General features: G+C 43.5%; 1 protein-coding gene across 1 annotated transcript in view; it reads right to left on the bottom strand.

The window, feature by feature from the left end:
• The window catches only part of ADGRD1 (adhesion G protein-coupled receptor D1), a 205,860-nt gene that overhangs the window by 151,995 nt on the left and 27,083 nt on the right, over positions 1-26,782 (bottom strand). The window contains exons 10-14 of the mRNA XM_070950671.1: positions 26,409-26,468; positions 26,194-26,311; positions 21,739-21,849; positions 20,679-20,754; positions 10,556-10,697 (exon numbers count right to left, since the gene is read on the bottom strand). Of these exons, the coding sequence (XP_070806772.1) occupies positions 10,556-10,697; positions 20,679-20,754; positions 21,739-21,849; positions 26,194-26,311; positions 26,409-26,468 (507 nt within the window). The remainder of the gene's footprint in view (positions 1-10,555; positions 10,698-20,678; positions 20,755-21,738; positions 21,850-26,193; positions 26,312-26,408; positions 26,469-26,782) is intronic.

Here is a 26,782-nt window from a genome sequence, read left to right as displayed (position 1 = left end):
GAGAAAATAGACAGGGTTTATCATTTATTCATCAAAAGAATGCCTTGTAGCGAGACACTTTAGACTCGATTCATACATCACCATAAGCCAGTTGATACCAGCTGTTTTGCTTTTGGTCTGCAGTGATGTAGCCCTCCTAGACCAATCCAGATTTTCTCCTGGCCCTGCCTATAACTCTGGGGAGGTGCAGAGCCTCCGTTACAGAGGTTGGGATGCCCTTGGGGTGTGGAAAAGGTTGCACACGGCATCACAAAGAGTGACTGGCCATATTTGTGTAAGGTGTCCAAGAGTTCTCCATATTGAGTTCCAGAACAAATCATGAATCCTATTCCAATCAGGCTACCGTATTTTTTGGAGTATAAGACGCACCTTTTTCCCCCCTAAAAGAGGCTGAAAATTTGGATGCGTCTTATACTCCAAATGTAGCTTTCTCAAAGCTTTTTTTCAGCCCTAACGAGGCGCTAACCAGTGAAGCAATCTTCCCAGCTTTGCCTGCTCCCTTGACTCTCAGCTGTGCTCCAACTCTCAGCTTGTTCTGTCTCCTCCCACGAGTGGCCTTGCAGAAGCTCAAATAGCCCGGCAGTAACAAACGCAGGCTAGAGAGATTGAAGCTGGCCCTTTAATAAACAGTTCTCTTTCAAAAGTATATCAGTTCAGTAGTTACCGGCAATGTTCCAGAGGTCTTGGCAGATGGCCAGCAGGCTAATGCAGGAATGCAGACTCCTTTTCAAAACTCAAAACTAGCAGTTCTAAACTCCACTGCATCCAAAACGCCAACAAATTGTTCACCACGCCTTTCCGGCCCAGCCACACTCCTTTCATACTTTGTAGGGTGTGGCCCTACGTCTCCTGACCACACCTTTTGGGACATGGCAATAGCTGTTCTCTACAACGTCTCCTACATCTCTCTCTTGCATCCAATAGGGGCTCCCCCACATCGTTCCTGGCCTCTGTTTCCTCCTCAATTTGGCTGGGGTCCAGAGGCACGTCAGCAACTGTCAGTTCTTGCTGACTCACCAGTGAAGACGGCCCCTCTGGCACATAGCTCGTGACAGCTTCGTCCTCCTCCATATCATCCTCCGACTCAGCATGCGAAAATAAATCAGCCTCCAGGGCCGGAGTCACAACACAGCTGTTCTTTAGAAGCTTTTTTTCAGCCCTAACTAGGCGCTAGCCGAGTGAAGCGATCTCCCCGTGCTTTGCCTGCTTTTCTCATTGCTGCTTCCTCTCAGCTGTGCCTTAGAAGCTATTTTTTATCCCCAAGCAGGGAATAAAAACCCAGCAAACTAATGTGCTGAGCTGACCAGACAAAGGACGCTAGCCAGATAAATATCTGGTAGGCAGATTTCCCCCCCCCCCATTTTCCTCCCCAAAAACTAAGCTGTGACTTATACTCCGGTGCATCTTATACTCCAAAAAATACGGTATATGTGATAAAATGCAACAATTGTGGAAGGGAATGGATTATGGCAATGGATTATACCAGGGGAGACAGGATGGCAGTCTTCCAATACTGGAGGGGCTGCCACAGAGAGGAAGGGGTCAAGGCTATTTTCCAAGGCACCCAAAGGCCAGACAAGGAATAATGGATGGAAACTGATCAAGGAGAGATTCAACCTGGAAATAAGAAGGAACTTTCTGACAGTGAGAATAATCAACCGATGGAACAGAAGTTGCCTTCGGAAGTTGTGGGAGCTTCATCACTGGAGGCTTTCAAGAAGAGACTGGATGGCCATCTGTCAGAAATGGTGTAGGGTCTGCTGCTTAAGTAGAGGGTTGGACTAGATGACCTACAAGGTCCCTTCCAACTCTGCTATATCTGTATCTATGCAATGACAAATCTCCTGTCTTCTCGATGTGAAGAGGCTTCCAATTGTACCTGAAAATGTGAGGACTCAACCTGAGACTTTCTCTGTGCAAAGCAAAGGCTATCCTACAGAACCTGTTACATTACCAGTCTTTATCTAGCCCATATCCTCTAGTTCAAGGGTCAGCAACCTGTGGCTCTGGAGCCGCATGTGGCTCTTTCATCCCTCTGTGGCGGCTCCCTGTCACTCAAAATATGTGTCACAACCGCCAGCACACAATTTATTGAGCTTTTCAATCCCCGTGGATTGAATCCAATTTATCCACCATGGATAAATCCAAGAAAAGAAAAGTTTCGGAAGAAAACAGGAAACGTTTAATTCAACTACATAGGCTAGTTTTGTGGCTGTTTAAGAAATAGTCAGGCACAGGAAGAGTTTTGTGGCTCCCGCTGTTTTCTTTTCTGTGGGAAAAGGATCCAAACGGCTCTTTGAGTGTTTAAGGTTGCAGACCCCTGCTCTAGTTCAACCTTCAGTGGTTGACCATTCTTGCAAGAAGGTTCAACCCTGTGACTACTGCACGCAATGCCAAGAAGGGCCCCCAATTGAGAATAACAGACTTGGAAGGGACCTTGGAGGTCTTCTGGTCCAACCCCCTGCTCTGGCAGGAGACCCTATACCAAAGATGACGAACCTTTTTGCCGTTGTGTGCCAAAAGTGGGGGGAGTGTGGGGGGTTGCGCGTGCATGTGCCCACATCCATAATTCAATGCACCCCGCCCCCCCATGCTCCCCCCACTTTTGGCACGTGATGGCACAGTGGGCACGGTAGTCCTGTTTTTCGCCCTCCCTCTGGCTCCAGAGGCTTTCTTGGAGCCTGGGGAGGGCGAAAACAGCCTTCCCCACCCCTTGGAGGCATTCAGGAGGCCGGAAACTGCCCATTTCCCGACTTCCGGAAACTGCCCATTTCCCGACTTCTGGTGGGCCCAGAAGGCCTGAACATCAGCTGGCTGGTGCGCACATGCAGGCTGGAGCTGAGCTACAGCAATGCTCGCGTGCCCACAGATATGGCTCTGCGTGCCACCTGTGGCATGCGTGCCACTTGTGGCACGCGTGCCATAGGTTCACCATCAAGGCCCTATACCATTCTGAATAAAAGGTTGTCTAATCTCTTCTTGAAAACCCACAACTTCTGAAGGCAACATGGTCAGAATTTGTCTGCATAATTGGCAAAGGATCCGTTGTACAACAGAATAACAGAAGTGGAAGGGACGTTGGAAGTCTTCTAGTCCATTCCCCTGTTCTGGCAGGAGACCCTATAACATTTCAGACAAATGGCTGTCAAATCTCTTTTAAAAGCCTCCAATGATGGAGCTCCCACAATTTCTGGAGGCAATTCATTCCACTGATTAATTGTTCTCGCTGTCAGGAAATTTTTGGTTAGTTCTAAGTTGCTTCTCTCCTTAATAAGTTTCCACCCATTGCCTCAGGTGCTTTGGAGAATAAGCTGAGCCCCTCTTCTTTGTGACAGCCCTGAGATATTGGCCCATTGTTATCATGTCATCCCTAGTCTTCCTTTTCATCAAAGAGGAACCAAGCAGAAACTTTCCCAGTCATCAGCTGAAGTGATACTTCAAAAAAAAGGCATAACGTGGAATTAGAAAGAAGATGAAGGGGCAGGACTGCCAGTTCAGCAGAAATAACCTATACTTAGATGAGGCAGGAATGGGGTCAGGCAAAGGACAATGGTTTGGAATTGATCTGGAGGATTATTTCTACTGTTTTCAGAGGGTCAACAAATCGAGAGTGGTGTTAGGGCTAATGAGGAATGACATTCAGAAGGAAGGCTCCGAAGCTGGGCTTTGCCCCAGAGGCATCGATTCTCAAGCAATTCATAGCACCCAGCCCATGCCAGACCAACACCTCCTTCCTTTCCAGACCTGCCAGGAAGAAGTCTATCTAGGCCCGTGATGGCGAACCTATGCCACGCGGAGCCATATCAGTGGGCACGTGAGCTCAGCTCCGGCGTGCATGCGCACGCCGGTCAGCTGATTTTGGGGCCTTTTCGGCTCACTGGAAGTCAGGAAAAAGGCTGTTCCCGGCCTCCGGAGGGCCTCTGGGGGAGTGGGGAAGGCCATTTTTGCCCTCCCCAGCCTCCTAGAAAGGCTCTGGAGCCTGGGGAGAGCAAAAAAAACGGGCCTACCTTGCCATCGCTTGCCAAAAGTGGGGGGGAGCGCGGGGGGGTTGCACATGCATGTGCGGGGGGTGGGGCGCATAGAATTACGGGTGTGGGCACTTGCATGAGCAACCCCACCACACTCCCCCCACTTTTGGCACATGATGGCAAAAAGGTTAGCCATCACTGATCTAGGCTATTGAACTGGTCTTTAATCAAGAGGGAGGAAAGAAAGAAAGAAAGAAAGAAAGAAAGAAAGAAAGAAAGAAAGAAAGAAAGAAAGAAAGAAAGAAAGAAAGAAAGAAAGAAAGAAAGAAAGAAAGAGGGAGGGAGGGAGGGAGGGAGGGAGGGAGGGAGGAAGAGCAATAGCACTTAGACTTTATTTCATTTTATTTTATTTGTTCAACTTGTATGCCGCCTTTCTCCGAAGACTCAAGGCGGCTTACAATGCATTTAAAAACCATATCTAAAACATTAAAAATTAAACCATTAAAAACAATTAAAACCCATTCACACCATTCATGGCCGGATCTCGCCAGATCGCAAGACTTATTTTTTATTTTTATTTTTTTATTAGTCATATTTCTATGCCGCCCACTCTCTGAGGACTCTGGGCGGCTTACACCAAAGACAGTATACTAAATAGCATATTGCCCCCAACAATCTGGGTCCTCATTTTACCCACCTCGGAAGGATGGAAGGCTGAGCCAACCTTGAGCCAGTGAGATTTGATCCGCTGATCTGCTGAACTAGCAGTCAGCTGAAGTAGCTGCAGTACTGCACTCTAACCACTGCACCACAAAGGAAGGAAGGAAGGAAGGAAGGAAGGAAGGAAGGAAGGAAGGAAGGAAGGAAGAAGGAAGGGAGGAAGGAGGAAGGAAGGAAGGAGGAAGGAAGGAAGAAAGGAAGAAGGAAGGGAGGGAGGGAGGGAGGGAGGAGGAAGGAGGAAGGAAGGAAGGATGGAAGGAAGAGGAAGGGAGGGAGGGAGGGGAGAGGAGGAAAGAAGGAAGGAAGGAAGGAAGGAAGGAAGGAAGAAGGATGGAAGGAAGAAAGGAAGAAGGAAGGGAGGGAGGGAGGGAGGGAGGAGGAAGGAGGAAGGAAGGAAGAAGGGAGGGAGCGAGGGAGGAGGAAGGAGGAAGGAAGGAAGGGAGGGAGGGAGGAAGGAAAAAAGGAAGGAAGGAAGGAAGGAAGGAAGGAAGGAAGGAAGGAAGAAGGAAGGGAGGAAGGAGGAAGGAAGGAAGGAGGAAGGAAGGAAGAAAGGAAGAAGGAAGGGAGGGAGGGAGGGAGGGAGGAGGAAGGAGGAAGGAAGGAAGGATGGAAGGAAGAGGAAGGGAGGGAGGGAGGGGAGAGGAGGAAAGAAGGAAGGAAGGAAGGAAGGAAGGAAGGAAGAAGGATGGAAGGAAGAAAGGAAGAAGGAAGGGAGGGAGGGAGGGAGGGAGGAGGAAGGAGGAAGGAAGGAAGAAGGGAGGGAGCGAGGGAGGAGGAAGGAGGAAGGAAGGAAGGGAGGGAGGGAGGAAGGAAAAAAGGAAGGAAGGAAGGAAGGAAGGAAGGAAGGAAGGAAGGAAGGAAGGAAGGAAGGAAGGAAGGAAGGAAGGAATAGAGATTAAGAGAGTTGGAAGGAACCTTGTAGGTCATTTAGTCAAATCCCCCGCTGAAGCAAGAAACCCTCCACCATTTCTGACAGATGGCAGTCCAGTCGCTTCTTTAAAGCTTCCAGTGATGAAGCTCCCACAACTTCCGAAGGCAAGGAAGGAGCCCCTCCCTACCCCACCCCCAATGAAAACAGGATGGTTTGGTTTGCTGAATTTCGACCATCGTCTGAAGGAGGTGATCATTTTTCTCAGCAATGGAGTCTGAGAAAGAAAAGTGGTCCATCCCTTGGATGGCTTCAGATGATCATTTCTGCACACGCTACCATGTGTAATTTCTCCCTTTTTCCAAGGTAGGGGTAATGAGAAGAAACACTTATGAGTTTTGTAGGGAGGTGAGATGGATCCATCAAAGCAGAAGCTCAGAGGATGGAACCCAAAAACAGGTTTTGTTTGGCAGTGGTGAAATCTGAACTGGTTCGCTACCGGTTTGCTGGCCGCACATGCGCGCTGTGCGCCAAAAGGAGGCTTGGAAAGGTACCACATTTTTCGGAGTATAAGATGCACCTACCTTTTTTGGTGAGGAAAAGAAGAAAAAGAAATCTGCCTCTGCCTCTGAGCAATTTTGCCTCGTTGCAGCAAACAGCCTGCTTTACTTTCATTTTCGTTTTCAGCATAGCTTGATTAGCACAAAGGGAAAAAAAATCTGCTCCAGCAATTCACCTCTTTGCAGAAGCAGCAGAGCCCTACACAAAACAGCTGAGAGCAAATCAGCTGAGAGTCGGGAGGCTGATCCAATCAACTTGTGCTAATTAGGCTGTGCTGAAGCTGAAAGGAGCTGTTTTTTCTTGCTGTTTGCTTGCAAGGAGGTAACTGCTGCAAGGCAGAGGCCAAAGGGTTCGGGCCAGTGGGTGGGCAGGGCTACATTCGGTATATAAGACGCACCTAAATTTTCACCTCCTTTTAGGGGGGGGGAAATGTGTCTTTTACTCTGAAAAATATGGTAAGTAGAACAGCGAGGGGGGGGATCAGCTGTGCTGCGTGATTTAGCTTCACTAGAAAGCAGGATTTCCTGCTCTCTAGCAAAGCTAAACCGCGCGGCACAGCTTATCGTCAGAAATACTGGTTCGGAGGAACCAATAGCTTTTTATCACTACCGGTTCTCCCGAACCGTACATAACTGGTAGCATTTCACCCCTGTTTTTTGGTCTGAAGATCAAAGAAAGAGACGTCAATACATTGGCCTTAGGATGCAACTTTGTGGACTTCAATTCTCAGAATTTCCTCCGTGGCAGGCTGAGGAATTCTGAGAGTTGAAGTCCACAAATTTTAAAGTTGCCTACCTTAGATGTAGAATTTTCTAGAGAAGACAAATACAGCATCAGCCACTATGGTTCAGTTTCCCAATGTTACACAAGCTTCTCAGAACTCCAGAAACGGATAAGAGCTTGAAAAACTTCACTAGCTCAGAATATCATCACATTCCTCCATTATCAGAAAAGTGGCTGGCCACCTCCCTCATTTATCAAATATTTTCACCAAGGGAATTCAGAAATTCCCACCCTCAACTGAGAAAGTGCAGCAGCATCAAATATTGTTAACTTAATTCTGCGAAGCTTCTTCTCCAGTAACATTGTATTGCTAACTAGGGCATACAAAACCTTTGCCAGACCAATTCTCGAATACAGCTCGTCTGCCTGGAATCCACACTTTATATGATATTGGACATTAATATGATTGAGCAAGTCCAGAGGTATTTCACGAGAAGAGTCCTCCACTCCTCTGCTCACAATAGAATCCCTTATGCCACCAGGCTTGAAATTTTGGGCTTGGACAATCTGGAACTGCGCCGCCTGTGGTCTGATCTAAGCATAGTACACAAAATTGTCTGCCACAACATCTTACCTGACAATGACTTTTTCAGCTTTAACCTCAATAATACAAGGACAAACAACCGATACAAACTCAAGGTAAACCGCTCCAAACTCGATCGCAGTTAATACGACTTCAGCAACAGAGTGGTCAATGCCTGGAATGTTCTACCTGACTCCGTTGTTACATCCTCAAACCCCCACAGCTTCAACCTTAAACTGTCTACCGTGGACCACACCCCATTCCTAAGAGGTCCGTAAAGGGGGCGTGCATAAGCGCACCAATGTGCCTTCCGTCCCTGTCCTACTGTCCCTATTTATTTGTATTCATTTCCTTCATTCATGTCTTCATGTCATGTTTATGCTTATACCTGCTATCTTGTACATGTTTGACAAACAAATCAATCAATCAATCAAATAGCTTTTTTATTTTTTTGAACAGAGTGTTGGTCATTTCTTATCTTATACAATTAGTCAAATTCAAATATATTTTACTCAATTACAATTTTTGTCAATATCGTCTTCCCACCCCCCCTTTTTTTTGAATATACCTCAGTATTTCTATACTTGCATACATAAACACCTTCTTCATTTATCCCTAAATTCTAACTTTACTATTTGTGTATATTTATCCTCTTTTATTCTAAAACAATTCATTCTTTTTCTTAACATATTTATATTTGTTTGTTCAGAGCTGCCTTCCTTCCACTTCATCTTTCTTTTTTTTAATTATACAGCAATCTTTCTCCTCAAACTTAATCTCTCCCTCTTCTCCTTCCAACTTTCTTTCCCCACCTTCTTCTTCTCTTCTCTACTTCCCCTTCCCTTCTCCTTCTCCTCCTCTCTTCCCCCCTCTCTTACCTTCTCTCCTACTCTGCTTTCCCTTCCCTTCCTTCCTCCCTACTCTTCCATCCCTCTCTCTCCTTCCTCCTCCCTTCCAATTCCTTCATCTCTCTCTATTGCTGAATTCATTTTCAATTTAATGTTTTCCATTGTGGAAAACTGAATCCCTTTTTCCCTTTGATAAACCCAACATTGGAAGACTTTGTAGTCATCTGTTGTCCCTTCCCCAATTACAACTGGAACCAAGCAGCCAACTTTTGAGATGGAAGAAGCGGTGAATCGCCTTTGGCTGTCCATAAAATTCTAGCTTGATGACCTGCCTCGAAATACAAGCAAGTATTTTGAACCTCAACTCATGGAAACCACCCCACCAAATATAACTTGGATACGTTCGTTGACTTATCCAAGACAAGAACTCGGCAACGGAGTTGTGCAGATGTTATGCCCTTTCAGCTGGTTAGAATGAAAGGCATGCTGGGATGCCATTCATTTAAAAAAAAAACTTTCCATACCAACACACGCCAAGGAAGGGAGAACAATAAATAAATAAAATCAATATCTGTATTCTTAACTTACCCCACCCTCCCGCCTGAAAGTTAGCATCTGCAGCGAATCAATTAGTAATCCTATTATATTGCAGATGACAGAAAATATGCCTATTGAACCAGATGCCAACAACTTTCCCTTCCATAACAAAACAGAGATGTTACAGAGGCCTTGTTCCTACTATCACAGTCTGTTGCCGAGATCTGAGGATTTGTAAGAAACCAGCTCATTTAATAAGCTGTTACTAGAGCAATATTTTTATCAATAGGTCTCTCTCTTTCTCTCTTTTGCTTTCTCTTTGTCTCTCTCCCCTTTTCTCTCTTCTCTTTTTTCTCTTTTCATTCTTTCTTTCGTTTTCTTTCCCTTTTTCTCTATCTCTATCTGTCTTTCTCTCTCTTTCTTCTGTCTTTGTCTCCCTTTTTCTTTCTCTTTTTGCTCTCTCTCTCTCTTTCATTTTTTTCTTTCTTTCTCTCTCTTTCCCTCTTTCTCTGTCTCTATCTGTCGCTCTCTTTATCTTTCTCGCTCTGTCTTTGTCCCCCTTTTTCTCGCTTCTCTTTTTTTTCTCTCTCTCTCTCTTTCATTTTTTCTTTCTTTTTCTTTCCCTCTTTCTCTGTCTCTATCTGTCTCTCTCTCTTTCGGTCTTGGTCTCCCTTTTTCTCTCTTCTCTTTTTCTTCTCTCTCTCTCTTTCTTTCATTTTTTCTTTTTTTTCTTTCCCTCTTTCTCTCACTCTCTCTCTCTCTTTCTCTATCCTTGTCTCCCTTTTTCTCTCTTCTCCCTTCTCATTTTCTCTTCTCTTTTTGCTCTCTTTCATTTTTTTCTTTCTTTCTCTTTCCCTCTTTCTCTGTCTCTGTCTCTGTCTTTCTCTTTCTGTCTTTGTCTCCCTTTTTCTCTCTTCTTTTTTCTCTCTTTTTTAATTCTTTCTTTCTCTTTCTTTCTTTCCCTCTGTCTCCCTCTCTCTCTCTGTCTCTTTCTTTCTTTCACTCTCTGTCTTTGTATCTCTTTTTCTCTATCTCTCTTTCTCTCTGTGTATCTCTCTCCTCCCTCTCTCTGTATTTTAATTTAATATTACCAGAAGCCCGTGTTCTTTTTCAGATGAATATTCAAAAAACCAAAAAGGAGAACAATTAAATTTTGATCAGAGAAAAATGGGCACTGTCTGACTTCATTCAAACATCCTAAATTGACTTTGATAGGTTTTGGAAATTGGCTTCTACAGAAATCCAATCTAGGTTCTTTTTTTTTCTTTTTTTTTAAAAAACATACCCAACTCTCCTTATGCTACATTAAATTAAACATGTATTGAAACATTTAACTCTTAAATCCAGTTTCGTCTTCGATATTTCTATAGTTGTCAAGCGCTTGATCCCTGCCTAAAACCCAAAGCAACTGATTTTTTCCAAAAATGATTCCCATAGTCTACATATTTAGTAAGGCAGATTAAGGTACGATTACAAAAATTGCACCAACTCAACTATTTTCCCTCTGCAATTATCAACCACATACATGAGGGTAGAGGGTTCCTTGACTTTTTCACAGCTTCCCCGTGAAACCTGTGAGAATTAAGGAATTTACAAATGACAGTTTGCAGAATAACCTCCTGAATTTTATTTTATTTCATTTTTTGTCGGATGGAGAACCACACTTCATGGAAATGTAGAGTGACCCCCTGGAGTTTTTTGTCACCAAAAATGGGGGGGAAATACTGAAAGATTAATCATCACTTACCAGTTGATGCTTCATATGGATAGTGATGAGGGGAGAGCTTGACAGATTGTGAGACAGAGTTGGTGGGGGCTCCATTGTCAACGAGATAAGATAGCTGGTAGCAAAAATCATACACTCCTTGCAGGCAGCAGCTTCAGGAATTCTGGGAAATTAAAGCAATAGCTTATTAGTGACCTGTTACTTATTTTGTTTCATCAGACACCTATCATTATTTGGGGAGGGAGGGAGGGAGGGAGAGAGAGAGGAAGGCAGCCAGGCAGGCAGGCAGGAAGAGAAGGAAGGAAGGAAGGGAGGGAGGAGGAAGGAGGAAGGAAGGAAGGAAGGAAGGAAGGAAGGAAGGAAGGAAGGAAGGAAGGAAGAAGGACTATGGGAAGGAAGAAGGACAATGGGAAGGAAAGAAAGAAGGGAGGGAGAGAGGGAGGAGATGAGAATGGGAGGGGGAGGAGGGATGAAGGAAGGAAGGACAATGGGAAGGGAGGGAGGAAGGGTGGAGATGAGTATGGGAGGGGGAGGGAGGAAGCAAGGAGATGAGAATGGGAGGGAGGGAGGGAGGAAGGACAATGGGAAGGAAGGAGGACAATGGGAAGGAAGGAAGGAAGGAAAGAAGGAAGGAAGGAGATGGGAATGAGAGGAAGGGAGGGAGGGAGGGGCAGTGCAGTGCTGTGCTGGGAAGGGCAGGGCAGAGCAGCAAAGGGCAGGGAAGGGAAGGGAAGGGAAAGGAAGGGAAGGGAAGGGAAGGGCAGGGCAGGGCAGGGCAGGGCAGGGAAAGGAAGGGCAGGGAAGGGAAGGGAAGGGAAGGGAAGGGAAGGGAAGGGCAGGGAAGGGCAGGGCAGGGCAGGGAAAGGAAGGGCAGGGAAGGGAAGGGAAGGGAAGGGAAGGGAAGGGCAGGGAAGGGCAGGGAAGGGCAGGGCAGGGCAGGGCAGGGAAGGGAAGGGAAGGGAAGGGAAGGGAAGGGCAGGGAAGGGTAGGGAAGGGTAGGGAAAGGAAGGGAAGGGAAGGGAAGGAAAGGACAGGGAAGGGCAGGGAAGGGAAGGGATGGGAAGGGCAGGGCAGGGCAGGGCAGGGCAGGGCAGGGCAGGGCAGGGCAGGGCAGGGCAGGGCAGGGAAGGGAAGGGAACATCTCAAAAACATGACACACAGTAGGTATGACAGCACATGCAAATAATATTAAAGACTCCGATCTTTTGATGGCAATGAAAATGATGCATCCCAAGTCTATATTTATTTCTAAAGTGCAAAATCCCAGTAGCTTAGAGGGACAGAGTGATGGAAGATTCAGGCACCATCAACCCACTCTTTCAATGCTTCATGACTGTGAGGCAAAGGTCACGTAGGAGAAGACGAAATTCTTCCCCCACGAATAGAAAATGTCGCTCAGATTAACCGAACTATTGCTCTCAAGGAGACCAACAAGGCAGCTTCCTTTGAGTAGCATCAGTTGTCCTTGAGTGAAGTCCAAGAACTCCCAGTTTAGAAAACTTTGTTCAGTACTATTCAAATTCCGGAAACAATATTTGTGATATTCTTCTTATGAATATGCTGAGCATTCTCAGCAATCTGGATACTTTGACTTATGGGTGCTCCATCACTGGAGGTTTTTAAGAAGAGACTGGGCAGCCATTTGTCTGAAATGGTATAGGGTCTCCTGCTTGATCGGGGGTTGGAGGATCTCCAAGGTCCCTTCCAGCTCTATTCTGGTTGGTTGGTTGGTTGACTGACTGACTGACTGACTGACTTCTACAGGACCTTCAAGAGAGTCTTGCTTGCTTTGAACCATTTTACAGATCCTAAAAACTGGTTGCTTTGATCTTCCAATTGGATTTGGAGCAATGTTTTGCCTACAGACTTGGATGGAGGCATCCCCATTCCCACCCCACCAGGAGTGGGGAGGGAATGGAGATTTTGCAGTATCTTTACCCTGCCATGCCCACCAAGCCACGCCCACGGAACCAGTAGTAAAAGAATTTGAATTTCACCACTGCTTCAGCACCTACAAATAAATTGATGCAAAGACTCATATATATATGTATATATGCGTGTGTGTTTGTGTGTGTGTGTGTGTGTGTATCCACCTAGGGCTCAGTCTTTCCTGCTCAGAGATACCCTGTTTCCCCGAAAATAAGACCTCCCCTGATAATAAGCCCAACCGGGCTTTTGAGCGCATGCGCTAAAATAAGCCTCCCCCTGAAAATAAGCCCTCCCCAAAAGTATTTAAATGCGGAGCTGGAAATCAGGTAAGATGGCAAGAGAAGCCCCGTCTTGGTCCACACGCCCCAAAATAATAAGACCTCCCTGAAAATAAGGCCAAGCACTTATTTCCGGGTTCAAAAAAAATATATAAGACAGGGTCTTATTTTCGGGGAAACACGGTAGTTTCCCTTTCTTTCTCTTTTCCCCTTCAAATTATTCTTTCGGTCCATTATTTATAGCCCTGTTATTAAGAGACCCTTCATGTCCCAGGAAAAAAATGTTTCCTTCTCAGGGTTAACCATAATTTAAACCAGGATGCCGAGAGAAACCGAACAGGCACAAGCTGTGATTAGAAAGCCAGCCAGCCAATTAAAAACTGAACTGATGAAAAGAAAAATTGTGATATTTGGAAGGTATTGAATGGTAATAATGAAGTAATTAAGTTAATATGAAGTAATGTTAACATGTACTGATGTTTAAGAATTGAAACAAGATTCAGAAATATAAATAAGCTTAATATATAAGATTGTAATAGTTGGAACATCTGAGTTAAGATTTATATCTAATTGGTTTTGTGATCAGAATAAGGGAATTTAAGGAAATAATTGGGAATCGTATTATGTTGTGAGAATTTAAATTTAGGGGTTCAAACTTAGGGAGGACAAAGAAAAATTGAATGATATCAGGATTAGAGGTTAGGATGAATGGTAATATTGGTTTATTAAAATTAGAAAGAATAAATACTATGGTAAAAAATGAATATACAAAACTGTATTAAAGATGAATAAAAATTTGTGTAAATTTATGACCGGGCCAATATTCTGTTGGAGGCTCAAATTTATCCGAATACGTTGGACATTGATAAAATGAGAACCTATGATGAATTGTTGAATACAGAAGGGGAAATGAAAACAAGAGAGGAACTGAGAGTACAGACATAGACTGGTGGCCCTATTTACAGGTGAAATCAAGACACAAAATGGATATGAAAAAATTTGGAATTCAAAAGGAATGGAATGAATGAGATAAAATTATACTGCAATCTGACGATAAATTAATAACAAAGATATATAACTACTTATTAAAATACAAATTGGAGGAAGAAATAGTGAAGGAAAATATGATCACGTGGGCCAAAAATTTCGGATACAATATCAGATTGGAAAATTGGGAGAAATTGTGGAAAGTAAATATAAAATTGACAATGTCTGTACCTTACAAAGAAAATACATACAAGATGTTTTATAGCTGGCATCTCCCCCCCGCACGTCTGGCAAAGATGTTCCCAAATACCACTCAAAACTGCTGGAAATGTAAAACTCACAAGGGAACCTATTACCACATGTGGTGGGCATGCCCAAAGGTGAAAAAATTCTGGAAAACAATCCAAAAACAACTGGAAGAAATTACCTCCCAGAAAGTGCCACTTCGACCAGAAACATATCTACTAGGAATACTGACAAAAGACTACAAAAAAGAAATAAAATACCTGATAATACACATTTTGACAGCAGTTAGAATCACTTTTGCACAAACATGGAAACTGGAAGACACGTCATCAGAGGAGCGGATAATACAAAAAATAATGGAATGTGCGGAGATGGACAGACTGACAAAGGAAATACAGGAAAAGGAAGACACAGACTACTTTTTAATTTGGCACAAATGGTATGATTGGCTAAAGAAAAAGAAGATAAAATAAGGGAATACCACCCAAGAACACAAAAATGAGGAAATGGAATTGCATATCGTCAAATAAATATCGTTATATAATGAAAGATATACATATTTAGATATACAAATATTTAATTACCGTGATAACTCTACTATCAAAGTTCAGGTATCATACTTGATTTTAATGTTTAGTTTGTTGATGTATAGTATGTTTGTATGTATCTATGTATATTTATGTTTTGTGTTATGTCAATAAAAATTAAAAAAAATAAAAATAAAAATTTAAGAAAAAACTTTTATTGGAAAAAAAAAAAAAGCCAGCCAGCCAGCCAGCCAAGGTATTTTCTTAGCTGGAGGAAGCATTGGACAAGCAAAGTTTAAATAATCGAACTGCCATCTGCCTCTTTCTATTTCCCCATCCATCCATCCCCAGGAGATTAGACTTCGCTCCACTAGCTTCACTCTTGGGTGACATGCATGACAAATGTCAGATGTGACATTTCACATCCCGCTTTTTCTGGACTTTTAAGGAGGCAAATTTGCTCTCTCTTGCAAATGAAAATGAAAAGTGAAGATTTTCTATCAACTGTCATTGAGGAAAAGGGCTTAAAAGGTTTCGACGAGAGAGAAAAAAGCCTCCAGAGAAAACCGAGAGAAATTGGATCCTGGCCAAGAAAAGGGGCATTTAAAAAAAAAAAAAGAGTTGGGTTGGTCATTAGTCTGCCTCGTAGATGTCAAACTATATGCTGTTTATCGGGGGGGGGGGGGGGGGCAGGGGGAAGATTTTCCATTGGGGCATCTGCTTGAGTCTTCTTTAAATGACACTTACAGAATCCTTGGCTGGAAGGGACCTTGGAGGTTTTTTAATCAAAAGCAGGAGTCCTTATAAAAATCCTTGGCAATGGTTGTCCAATCTTTTCATGGAAAACTCTAGAAGTTGTGAATGCTCCAACACTGGAAGTGTTTAAGAAAATGATGGATAATCATTTGTCTGAAATGGTGTAGGGTTTTCTGCCTAGGCAGGGGGTTAGACTAGAAGACCTCCCAGGTCCCTTCCAACTCTGTTACGTTATTCTACTCTACTCTACTCTACTCTACTCTACTCTACTCTACTCTACTCTACTCTACTCTACTCTACTCTACTCCACTCCACTCCACTCCACTCCACTCCACTCCATTCCATATTTTCTATTCTATTCTATTCTATTCTATTCTATTCTATTCTATTCTATTCTATTCTATTCTACTCTACTCTACTCTACTCTACTCTACTCCACTCCACTCCACTCCACTCCACTCCACTCCATTCCATTCCGTATATTCTATTCTATTCTATTCTATTCTATTCTATTCTATTCTATTCTATTCTATTCTATTCTATTCTATTCTACTCTACTCTACTCTACTCTACTCTACTCTACTCTACTCCACTTTATTTCATTCCATTTCATTCCGTATTTTCTATTCTATTCTATTCTACTCTACTCTACTCTACTCTACTCTACTCTACTCTACTCTACTCTACTCTACTCTACTCTACTCTATTCTATTCTATTCTATTCTATTCTATTCTAAATAGGTGTTACCCTTATTATAATTTCCTGGAAGCATGCCTGACAGGAATGCCTCAGGCTGGCGCTCGATGCTTGATGACTTCAAGACCTACCCACAAAGTTGTCTTGGTGACCACATGCAATTGGTTGCCTTCTCGCAGAGATGTGTTCCAACATCCCTGTCTATCTTAATCTTAGTCATTCTCCAGATGGGTCCCCATCCACAAACCAACCATGCTCAACTCTGCTTAGCAAACCACGAGCCTTTCTGCCAATAAAGCTACATGAACATGACTCAAGGGAGATTTTATTATTAGTTTTAATTAACACATTGCTCAAACACTTTTGGGGGGGGGAACGAGCCATCCTGGCTCTCTTCACCTCTTATGACTAGCTAGCATTCCTTAGATAGTTGGGTTTGCTGTTTGTATGTGTGTGCATTGCACGCATGGTAAAAAGCCAAACGTTTTTATTTTTATGTTTTGGAATTATGAGGGTGTTTTTTTGTTTTTTTTTCCTTTCCAAAGAACTGAATTGAACAGCTGGCGTTTGCCAAATACATCAGAAGCAACATTGCTGTTTGATTAAGGGAATCTAAGGGGAGACTTAAATGATTGTTAACAAGGAAGAGTTGTTGCTAAGCCTTTTTTTTAATATATTTATAATACAGGCATTCATTTCTGGGTTTTGCTGCAAAAAAACCCAAAACACAGATTTCCCTATGGAGAAGTGGATTGTGAGAGCAATTAAAATTTACCAGTTTCAGCATTGCTATTTGCAACAGGATTTTTGAAGGAAGCCAGATGTTTTCATTTAAAAGTGGGAGAGAGGAACAAACTCTGAGCTTGGTTGTTTTCGTGCAGACATTTCATTACTCACACTAAGTAGCACTATCAGGGTTAGCATTGTATACTTTAGCCAGTGGTGGGATTCAGCCGGTTCAGGCAAACCAATAGTTAAATTGCTGGCTGGCCTTCCCTGCCCCACCCCTTCCAGGAATCCCCGCCCCATTTTGGCTCCCAGGTAAGTGCAGGGAGGCCTCCTAGGCCCAAAATGGGGCACCCCGCCCACCGCGGCCCATTTTTACTCCCAGGAGGCTTCAGGGAGGCCTCCTAGGCCCAAAACAGTGCGCGAGGGACATGGCACATTCCCCCCCCCCACGGCCCATTTTTGCTCCCAGGGGGTGCTGCCTGTCACACCACCTGGCCATGCCCACCATGGCCACGCCCACCCAGCCGGTCATTCGAGCAGAGAACACATTGTTAAATTATCTGAATCCCACCACTGACTATAGAATATAGCATAAGATACTTGTAATACTCATAATTGTACTTATAACTGATAAAGAGAAGATTGGAAGTGACTTCTTATATTTTTTTGTCTTTTGTTTTTCTTTGACTTTTTCCCCCCCTTTCTTGCACTTTTAGCTTTCTCTTTACTTCCTGATTTCTTTACCTGTTCTCACCTTATGTTAATATGCATTGGTTTTTAATCTTCCTTTCTTGTAAAAAAAAACAAAACGCTTAATAAAAATTGTATTTAAAACAAAGAATTCTCAGCAAAGGCAATTCCGGCGAGAGAATTCTGAGAGGGGAAGTCCAGACATCTGAAATGTAGTCCAGATGGTGAAAGAAACATAATTCCAAGTCACAAAGGTGCTTTTTCAAAAGGTAACTGGACTATCTTTGGGGGTTTTTTTCCCCTTGAAGATGTTTCGCGTCTCATCCAAGAAGCTTCTTCAGTTCTATTCCTTGGTACTTCAGTTCTCCAGAACTGAAGAAGCTTCTATATAAGGAAAATTTGTATAAATGGTTTTATAGATGGCATTTTGCACCGGCAAGATTGGCGAAAATGTATAAAGACAAATCTGCTAAATGTTGGAAGTGTAATCAATCATCTGCTTCATATTATCATATGTGGCGGACATGCCCAAAAGCAAAAAAATACTGGATGAAAATACATACATGGCTGGAAAAAGTGATAAAACAACATATAGATCTGAAACCAGAGATATTTTTGTTGGGCATTCTACCAGAAAAATACGATAAAAAGACTACATATTTGATCCTGCATATACTAACTGCAACTAGAATAGAATAGAATAGAATAGAATAGAATAGAATAGAATAGAATAGAATAGAATAGAATAGAATAGAATAGAATAGAATAGAAGGAAATAAGGAAATAAGGAAATAAGGAAATAATTGGAGTGGAGTGGAGTGGAGTGGAGTGGAGTGGAGTGGAGTAGAGTAGAGTAGAATAGAATAGAATAGAATAGAATAGAATAGAATAGAATAGAATAGAATAGAATAGAATAGAATAAGGAAATAATTAGAATAGAAGGGAAGGTAAAGGGGAGGAGAGAGGAGAGGAGAGGAGAGGAGAGGAGAGGAGAGGAGAGGAGAGGAGAGAGAATAAGAAAATAATTAGAAATAATTAGAATAGAGTAGAGTAGAGTAGAGTAGAGTAGAGTAGAGTAGAGTAGAGTAGAGTAGAGTAGAATAGAATAGAATAGAATAGAATAGAATAGAATAGAATAGAATAGAATAGAATAGGTTTATTGGCCAAGTGTGATTGGACACACAAGGAATTTGCCTTGGTGCATATGCTCTCAGTGTACATAAGGAGAATAAAATACATTCATCGGGAATCATAAAGTGCAACACTTAATGATAATCATACGGTACAAATAAGCAATTCAGAAACAGTATCAATATAAATCGTATGGATACAAGCAACAAAGTTACAGTCATACAGTCATAAGTGGAAAGAGATGGGTGGTGGGAACGATGAGAAGATTAATAGTAGTGCAGACTTAGTAAATAGTTCTATTCTATTCCAGAATTGTGTTTGCGCAACAATGGAAAAATGATGAGATCTCGTCTGAGAGGAATGTAATTAGGAAAATATTAGAATGTGCAGAAATGGACAGACTAACACTTACTATTAAGGATAAAGAAGAAACTGAATATTTTTCGATATGGGACATATTTCATCAATGGCTAGATAACAGAAACAGAAGTTAGAAACGACGAGATAAAAAGAGGAAATGGTAAAGGGGAGAGTTGTTAAAGAATACGATGTTAAGTATTGTTATTATATTATCAATATGATGGTGATGAATATCACAACAAAGACGTGTAATATGACTATTTAAACATAACCGTACCCAGAAGATACACTGTTTGATGAAAATGGAATGTTATATAAATAAAACAAATAAAATGAGGGGGGAGGGAAGAAGCTTCTTGGATGAATAGCGAAATGTCTTCAAGGGACAAAGAAAGAAAGTTTTGTTGGCTTTTGAAAAAAAGTTACCTTTAGCCTATTCAATATGCAGAACAGGTCTACTCTCTTTAAATAAACTTCTTAGAACTTGTAGTTGAGGTCACAGCAGTGCAGGGAAAAATTAGCCACACCCTTGGTCTGTTTCATGCGATAGCGATTACTTCCATAAATAAATCGGTTTTGACAAGCTATGTGGGTTGAAGATACCTTATGAATAGGCTTGGAAATTTCCCAGGTCAGGGAAAAAGAATTTGAGTGATATATTGCTCAGAGTTTCCATAATTTAAATCCATGGCCAGTTTGCAAAGAAGCAAACCAAACGGATTCTAAGGCCGTTATCTGCTTTTTGGTGAGGTGTAAATTAGACCTTGGCTTCTGGGGAAAGTGAAACGGGAAGGATGGTCTATCTCAAGAGTTAAATTAGCTCGAGTCCATCCTGTAATTTAAAGTTCAATGAGATAAAGGGCCTTTAAAAGGGAAGTTGGAGAACCGGCTGAGGTGGGGAGGTGACTGAGCATTTTCAATGACAATCTAAGATTATTATTATTATTATTATTTTTGAGTGCCATGCTGTCAGTTCAGATGATAATCGGCGTGGGAAAAACCGTCCCTTTGCTTTAAAAGGAGGTTTCCATCAGGAACTGCTGTTTGAGAAATGCAACTTTTGGGGGTCTTGAGGCAGAGAGTTGAGGATCAAACAAAGTGGGTTGTTTTAAAATTCCTTCCTTCCTTCCTTTTCTCCCTTTCCCCTTCCCTCTTCTCCTTTTCCTTCTTTCAGCCTTTCCTTTCCCTCCCATCCTCTCCTCCCCTTCCTTCTTTCACCCTTTCCAGTTCCTCCCTTCCTCCCTCCTTCCCTTCCTCCCTTCCCCCCTTTGTCCCTTCCTCTCCTCTCCTCCCCTTCCCCCTTCTCTTCTTTCACACTTTCCTTTCCCTCCTTTCCTCTCTGCCTCCCTTCCTCCCTTCCCCCTTTGTCCCTTCCTCTCCTCTCCTTCCCCTTGCCTTCTTTCACCCTTTCCTTTCCCTCCTTTCCTCCCTCCTTCTCCTCCCCTTCCCTTCTTTCATCTTTAGTTTCCCTCCTTTCCTCTCTCCTTTCCTCCCTCCCTCCCTTTGTCCCTTCCTCTCGTCCCCTTCCCCCTTTCTCTTCTTTCCCCCTTTCCTTTTCCTCCTTTCCTCTCTCCCTCCCTTCCTCCCTTTGCCCCTTCCTCTCATCTCCTCCCCTTCTTCCTTCCCCCTTTCCTTTCCCTTCTTCCCTCCCTCCCTCCCTCCCTCCATCCATCCATCCATCCATCCATCTGGCAGGGAATTCTAGGAGTTCACACCTCTTAAAATTGTTGAAGCTGGGAAGCACTGTGCGAAGCCAAGCAAACGCCATCCAGTCTCATATTCAGGAAGCGTGTTGTGCTTTTAAAGGAACTTACTTGGTGTCCAACGGTTTGATGCTATGGAAGTACTGATGCATGGAATGGTAGAAGAGGCCCACAATTGTAATCCAGGCTGTAAAGAAGGCAAAATTTGTTGATATCAGGATTGCAGTGATGCAGGAGACAAAAAAACCCCCACCATTTAAAGCCCCTTTGGGTGCCCATAGCTTTATCCTTGTTCATCCTTGATCGCTTCTGCCTCTATCTGCTTGTCAGCCACCCAGGGTCTCTTGAATAGTCAGACAATATCTAAATTTAATTTAATTATTTATTTATTATTTAAGATAGATAGATGATAGATAGATAGATAGATAGATAGATAGATAGATAGATAGATAGATAGATAGATAGATACCAAGGTTTGACTCTGAGGAGACCCTCTTTTGTGGAAAAGAGGTTGAAAAACATAGGAAGGATTGGTGTGAATTTGTCACCAGTTTAGAACTATCAAAAGAAGTTAAAATGCTCAATAATTCATTCCGCTGTTGGAAAAATCTAGATTGGAGCTGCAAAAATCATGATGACCACTAGATGGCAAAGCAGTATGGAGGGTGGGGAAAAAACTAACTCTTTGCTGCCTTCCAGTGGCCATACCGATTTTTGCAACGCATGGAACAATTCAGTTTCTCATTTCCCCTCCATTAACAGATTTTTCAGCAATCCAAACAGGGAAACATATATTTCAAGGTTGACTCAGCCTTCCATCCTTTCTAAGGTAGGTAAAATGAGGACCCAGTTTGTGGGGGCAATAAGCTGACTTTGTATAAATATACAAAAGTATGAAGGCTATTGCTTAATGCATTGTAAGCCACCCTGAGTCTCCGGAGAGGGGCGGCATATAAATCAAAATAAAAAAATAAAAAAAATAAAAATAAAAGGAAGGACAATTCAAGGGAAAAAATGCTGGTTTCTCCTGGCCTCTTCTTCAGCCTCCCAGATGGTCTGGATGTTAATTCCCATCATCCCCAGCCATATGGCGGAAAACCTTGGCTGGCGGGAGAAAGCCAAAGGCAAGCAGATTCGACCTTTCTTTCCTTCTAGTAAATTATTCCCTTACCTGAATATTGGAAAGCTTCTCTGGGTATAGAAATGTAACTTTGTCCTTGTAACGGGAAGCGATACTGAGGCACGTTCGGGAGCTGGGGAGGCATTTTAACCAGGGAATAATCTGTATAATAAAGCAAACATTGATCAAAGCCCGAATGAAAGGGAGAGCAAAGCCATCAGTTAAAGTTCTTTTTCCTGCTTAAATGAAGGGGCTGCTGTTCAGTTCCTGATTATTGTTGAGCCCCAAGGTCTGTTCTTTTAACGTTTTGAGCAATCGGCGTCTTTTGAAGCAAACCAGCCGGGGGTGGGGAGGGAATATGCTAGAGTTTTAAGCAGCAAAGAAGAGGGAACTTTACTGTTTTGCAACAGGCAAAACATTTTTAAAAAGGGAACCAAAGAGGGAGAAATGTGGCGGGCCCCCCCCTCCCCATTTTCTGAGGTTTTCTGGCAACCAGCAGAGGTACTCAGTCCAGCAGCGATAGCTCGGAGACTCACATTTTGATCTACGCTGCTGAGCGCCTACGCCATCACCCTGCTAAACAGATAATTCCCTCAACACTGTCAAACTATTCACTAAGCCTGCATTACTATTAATCTTCTCATCGTTCCTATCACCCATCTCCTCCCGCTTATATGACGTAACTTTGTTGCTTGCATCCTTATGATTTATATTGATATTGTTTCCTGGTTGCTTATTTGTACCCTATGACTATCATTAAGTATGGTACCTTATGATTCTTGACAAATATTTTTTCTTTTTTCTTTTATGTACACTGAGAGCATATGCACCAAAGACAAATTCGTTGTGTGTCCAATCACACTTGGCCAATAAAGAATTCTATTCTATTCTATTCTATTCTATTCTATTCTATTCTATTCTATTCTATTCTATTCTATTCTATTCTATCCTATCCTATCCTATCCTATCCTATCCTATCCTATCCTATCCTATCCTATCCTATTTGTACCCTATGACTATCATTAAGTGTTGTACCTTATGATTCTTGATGAATCTATCTTGTCTTTTATGTACACCGAGGACATATGCACCAAGACAAATTCCTTGTGTGTCCAATCACACTTGGCCAATAAAGAATTCTATTCTATTCTATTCTATTCTATTCTATTCTATTCTATTCTATTCTATTCTATTCTATTCTATTCTATACTACTCTACTCTACTCTACTCTACCCTACCCTACCCTACCCTACCCTACCCTACCCTACCCTACCCTACCCTACCCTACCCTACCCTACCCTATCCTATCCTATCCTATCCTATCCTATCCTATCCTATCCTATCCTATCCTATCCTATTTGTACCCTATGACTATTATTAAGTGTTGTACCTTATGATTCTTGATGAATCTATCTTGTCTTTTATGTACACCAAGGACATATGCACCAAGACAAATTCCTTGTGTGTCCAATCACACTTGGCCAATAAAGAATTCTATTCTATTCTATTCTATTCTATTCTATTCTATTCTATTCTATTCTATTCTACTCTACTCTACTCTACTCTACCCTACCCTACCCTACCCTACCCTACCCTACCCTACCCTATCCTATCCTACCCTATCCTATCCTATCCTATCCTATCCTATCCTATCCTATCCTATCTTATTTGTACCCTATGACTATCATTAAGTGTTGTACCTTATGATTCTTGACGAATGTAGCTTATCTTTTTATGTACACTGAGAGCATATGCACCCAAGACAAATTCCTTGTGCGTCCAATCACACTTGGCCAATAAGGAATTTTATAAAGAATTCTATTTAATCTGCTCCGAGCACAAAGCAACAAGAGTTGGAAGAATCACGGCTGATGCTTGATGCTATAGATCAGGGGTGTCAAACTCAATTTCATTGAGGGTTGCATCAGGGTTGTGTTTGACCTCGGGGCGCCAGTCATCTCGACATCATTCGTGTTGACGGCCCTTGTGGTGGCCAAGGGCTAAGGCAGTACTTCCCTCAGACCCTCCCTCCCTCTCATTATAATCTTCCTTCCTTCCTTCCTTCCTTCCTTCCTTCCTTCCTTCCTTCCTTCCTTCCTTCCTTCCTTCCCTTCTTTTTCTTTCCCTCTTCTCCTTTCTTCTTCTTTCTCCTCTTTACTTATTTTTTCCTTCCTTGCGCTCTTCCCATCTTTCCTTCTTTTTCCTGTGTCTTTCCTCTTTCCCTTTCTCCTTTCCCGACCCTTCTTGGATGCTCTAATGCAAAAGGGGAAACATTTCTCCTTTCATTTTGTTTTGCTTTTAGTTTGATTTGCTAGCCCTCTGCCAGCAAAAACCGAGCTGGGGGGGGGCAACCGCGCGTGCCCCTGGGCCCTGTTTTCAGCCATGGTGGCCTCCTGCAGCCCTCTGTCAGTAAAAATGGAGCTCGGAAGAGCCGAGCTCCATTTTCATTGGCAGAGGCACCATGGGCAAGTCCTTTGCTGTTTCCAGGGCAGCCCTGCGGGCCAGATCTAAGCACCCTGCGGCAGTGGTGTGTTGCTACCGGTTCGTCCCGGTTCGAGCGAAGTGGTAGCTGTGGTGGGAGGCTCCGCCCACCTACCTGGATGTCATCAAATATACTCTGCGCATGCGCAGAAGTGGCGCGTGCATGAGCGAACAGCTAGCAAAGGTAAGAGAAACCCACCACTGCCCCATGGGCCGTGAGTTTGATACCCCTGCTATAGATCATCCACCAGTGAAGTGACAAAGCAATGCCTGTGTGAAGGCCAAGCTCTTAAGAAAACCCCCTTTGGAACATCTGAACTAAGTCAACTTAGTTAGATCCGTTCCAGTCGGGATTCAGGCCCGGGTACAGCACAGAGACAGCATTGGTCGCATTGGTTGATGATCTCTGGAGGGCTCGAGACAGGGGTTGCTCCTCAGTCCTTGTCCTATTAGACCTCTCAGCGGCTTTTGATACCATCGATCATGATATCATGCTGCACCGGTTGGAAGGGTTGGGGGTGGGGGGCACTGTTCTACAGTGGTTCTCCTCCTTTCTCTCTGACCGGTCGCAGTCTGTGTTGACAGGGGGGCAGAGGTCGACCCCGAGGCCCCTTATATGTGGGGTGCCACAAGGATCGGTCCTCTCGCCCCTTCTATTCAACATTTATGTGAAGCCGCTGGGTGAGATCATCCGTGGTTTTGGGGTGAAGTACCATCAGTACGCTGATGACACCCAGCTGTACATCTCCACCCCAGACCACCCCAATGATGCCCTCGAGGTGATGTCCCGGTGCCTGGAGGCCGTACGGATCTGGATGGGGAGGAACAAACTCAGACTCAACCCATCCAAGACCGAGTGGCTGTGGTTTCCGTCATCCCGATATAGTCAGTTGGCGCCATCTCTGACTATTGGGGGCGAGTCGTTGGCCCCCACAGATGGGGTTCGCAACTTGGGCATCCTCCTGGACTCACGGCTGTCTTTTGAAGAGCATATGACGGCCGTAGCCAGGAGGACTTTTTATCAGGTTCGTCTGATTCGCCAGTTGCATCCCTTTCTGGATCGGGACTCGTTACGCACGGTCACTCACGCCCTTGTCACCTCACGCCTGGATTATTGTAATGCTCTCTACATGGGGCTCCCCTTGAGAAGCACCCGAAGGCTCCAACTGGTCCAGAATGCGGCCGCACGGGTGGTAATGGGAGCAATGTGGCGCTCTCATGTAACCCCCCTCCTGCGCGAGCTGCACTGGCTCCCAGTGGTCTTCCGGGTGCGCTTCAAGGTTTTGGTTACTATCTTTAGAGCGCTCCATGGCTCAGGACCAGGGTACTTACGAGACCGCCTCCTGCCACCAATAGCCTCTCACCGACCAGTTCGCTCCCATAGAGAGGGACTCCTCAGGGTGCCGTCGGCCAAACAATGTCGACTGACGGCCCCCAGGGGGAGAGCCTTTTCTGTGGGGGCACCTACCATCTGGAACGGGCTTCCCCCGGAGTTACGAAACATCCAAGACTTACGCATTTTCCGCCGAGCCCTGAAAACATTTCTATTCCAACAAGCTGGTCTGGCCTAACTCTCCCTTTTTAATTGGCTTTTAAACTGTCTTTTAAATTGGGTTTTAAACCTCTTTAGATAAATTTGGATGTTTTTTAATCTTTGAGCCTAAATTACTTAATCTGTTTCTTAATAGTTTTTAACTTCTATATGTATTTGTATTTATTATGGCTGTTCACCGCCCTGAGTCCTTCGGGAGTAGGGCGGTATACAAATATGAAAAATAAATAAATAAATAAATAAACTAAGAAGCTGGTGATTCTTTTCTAGTTTTTCATTTCTTCTTCCTTGATTTCCTGGATTCATTGTAGATGTTCCTCAAGGAGGGATGGACTTTCCATCCCAGCGAAAACGGGAAAGGAAACTTTCATGTCCTTCGTCAGCAAAAGCGAAAAGCCACAGAAGTGGCTTTGCTCAGTTATTCATCTCCTGTGTCGGAGAACAAAACTGGAGAAGGCCCCAATAAATCTCACCTGCCACGGATGAAGTGCCTTGGACTGTGATGGTTGAAGGGCTTCCTCCTAGATTGCGCGCGACGTGCAATGTCACACTGTCAATGGTGGACACCAGCCCTTCGGCAAGGGACGCTGTCTGAAAGCAGAAATGACAAAGCTGGGGTGACAAGCAAGCGATGGAGGCCTTGACTCCAAGAGAACCCAGATAAGGTCTCGGAAAATATTATCCTTACCTGGTTCATGCTGATCCAAACGGGTATCTTAAGAACTCCTTCCACCACTTTAAAGAAAACCTAGAAATAAACAAAGATAGGTTGTGTATGTCTTGTGATGTGATCAACACCATTATCCCTTACTTAGTGTGATTTTCCTGAAGATGATGCATTCCCACCATAAACCAGGGACAACTCTTTTTTTGCATATTGTCGAGAGAGGTTTGATTGGGAGCCACCCCAGAGTTTGTTATAATATGGGTGGCCATATAAATATTTAAATAAATAAATTGGTAAATGGTAAATAGATAGACAGAGGGAGGGAGGGAGGGAGAGAGAGAGAGAGAGAGAGAGAGAGAGAGAGAGAGAGAGAGAGAGAGAGAGAGAGAGAGAGA

Source organism: Pituophis catenifer, unplaced genomic scaffold, assembly GCF_029215685.1.
Source record: "Pituophis catenifer annectens isolate HBS135680 unplaced genomic scaffold, rPitCat1.0.hap2 SCAF_10, whole genome shotgun sequence".
NCBI classification, from domain to species: domain Eukaryota; kingdom Metazoa; phylum Chordata; class Lepidosauria; order Squamata; family Colubridae; genus Pituophis; species Pituophis catenifer.
Note: the sequence above shows the minus strand (reverse complement) of the source record. Positions and strands in the feature narration are given on the sequence as shown.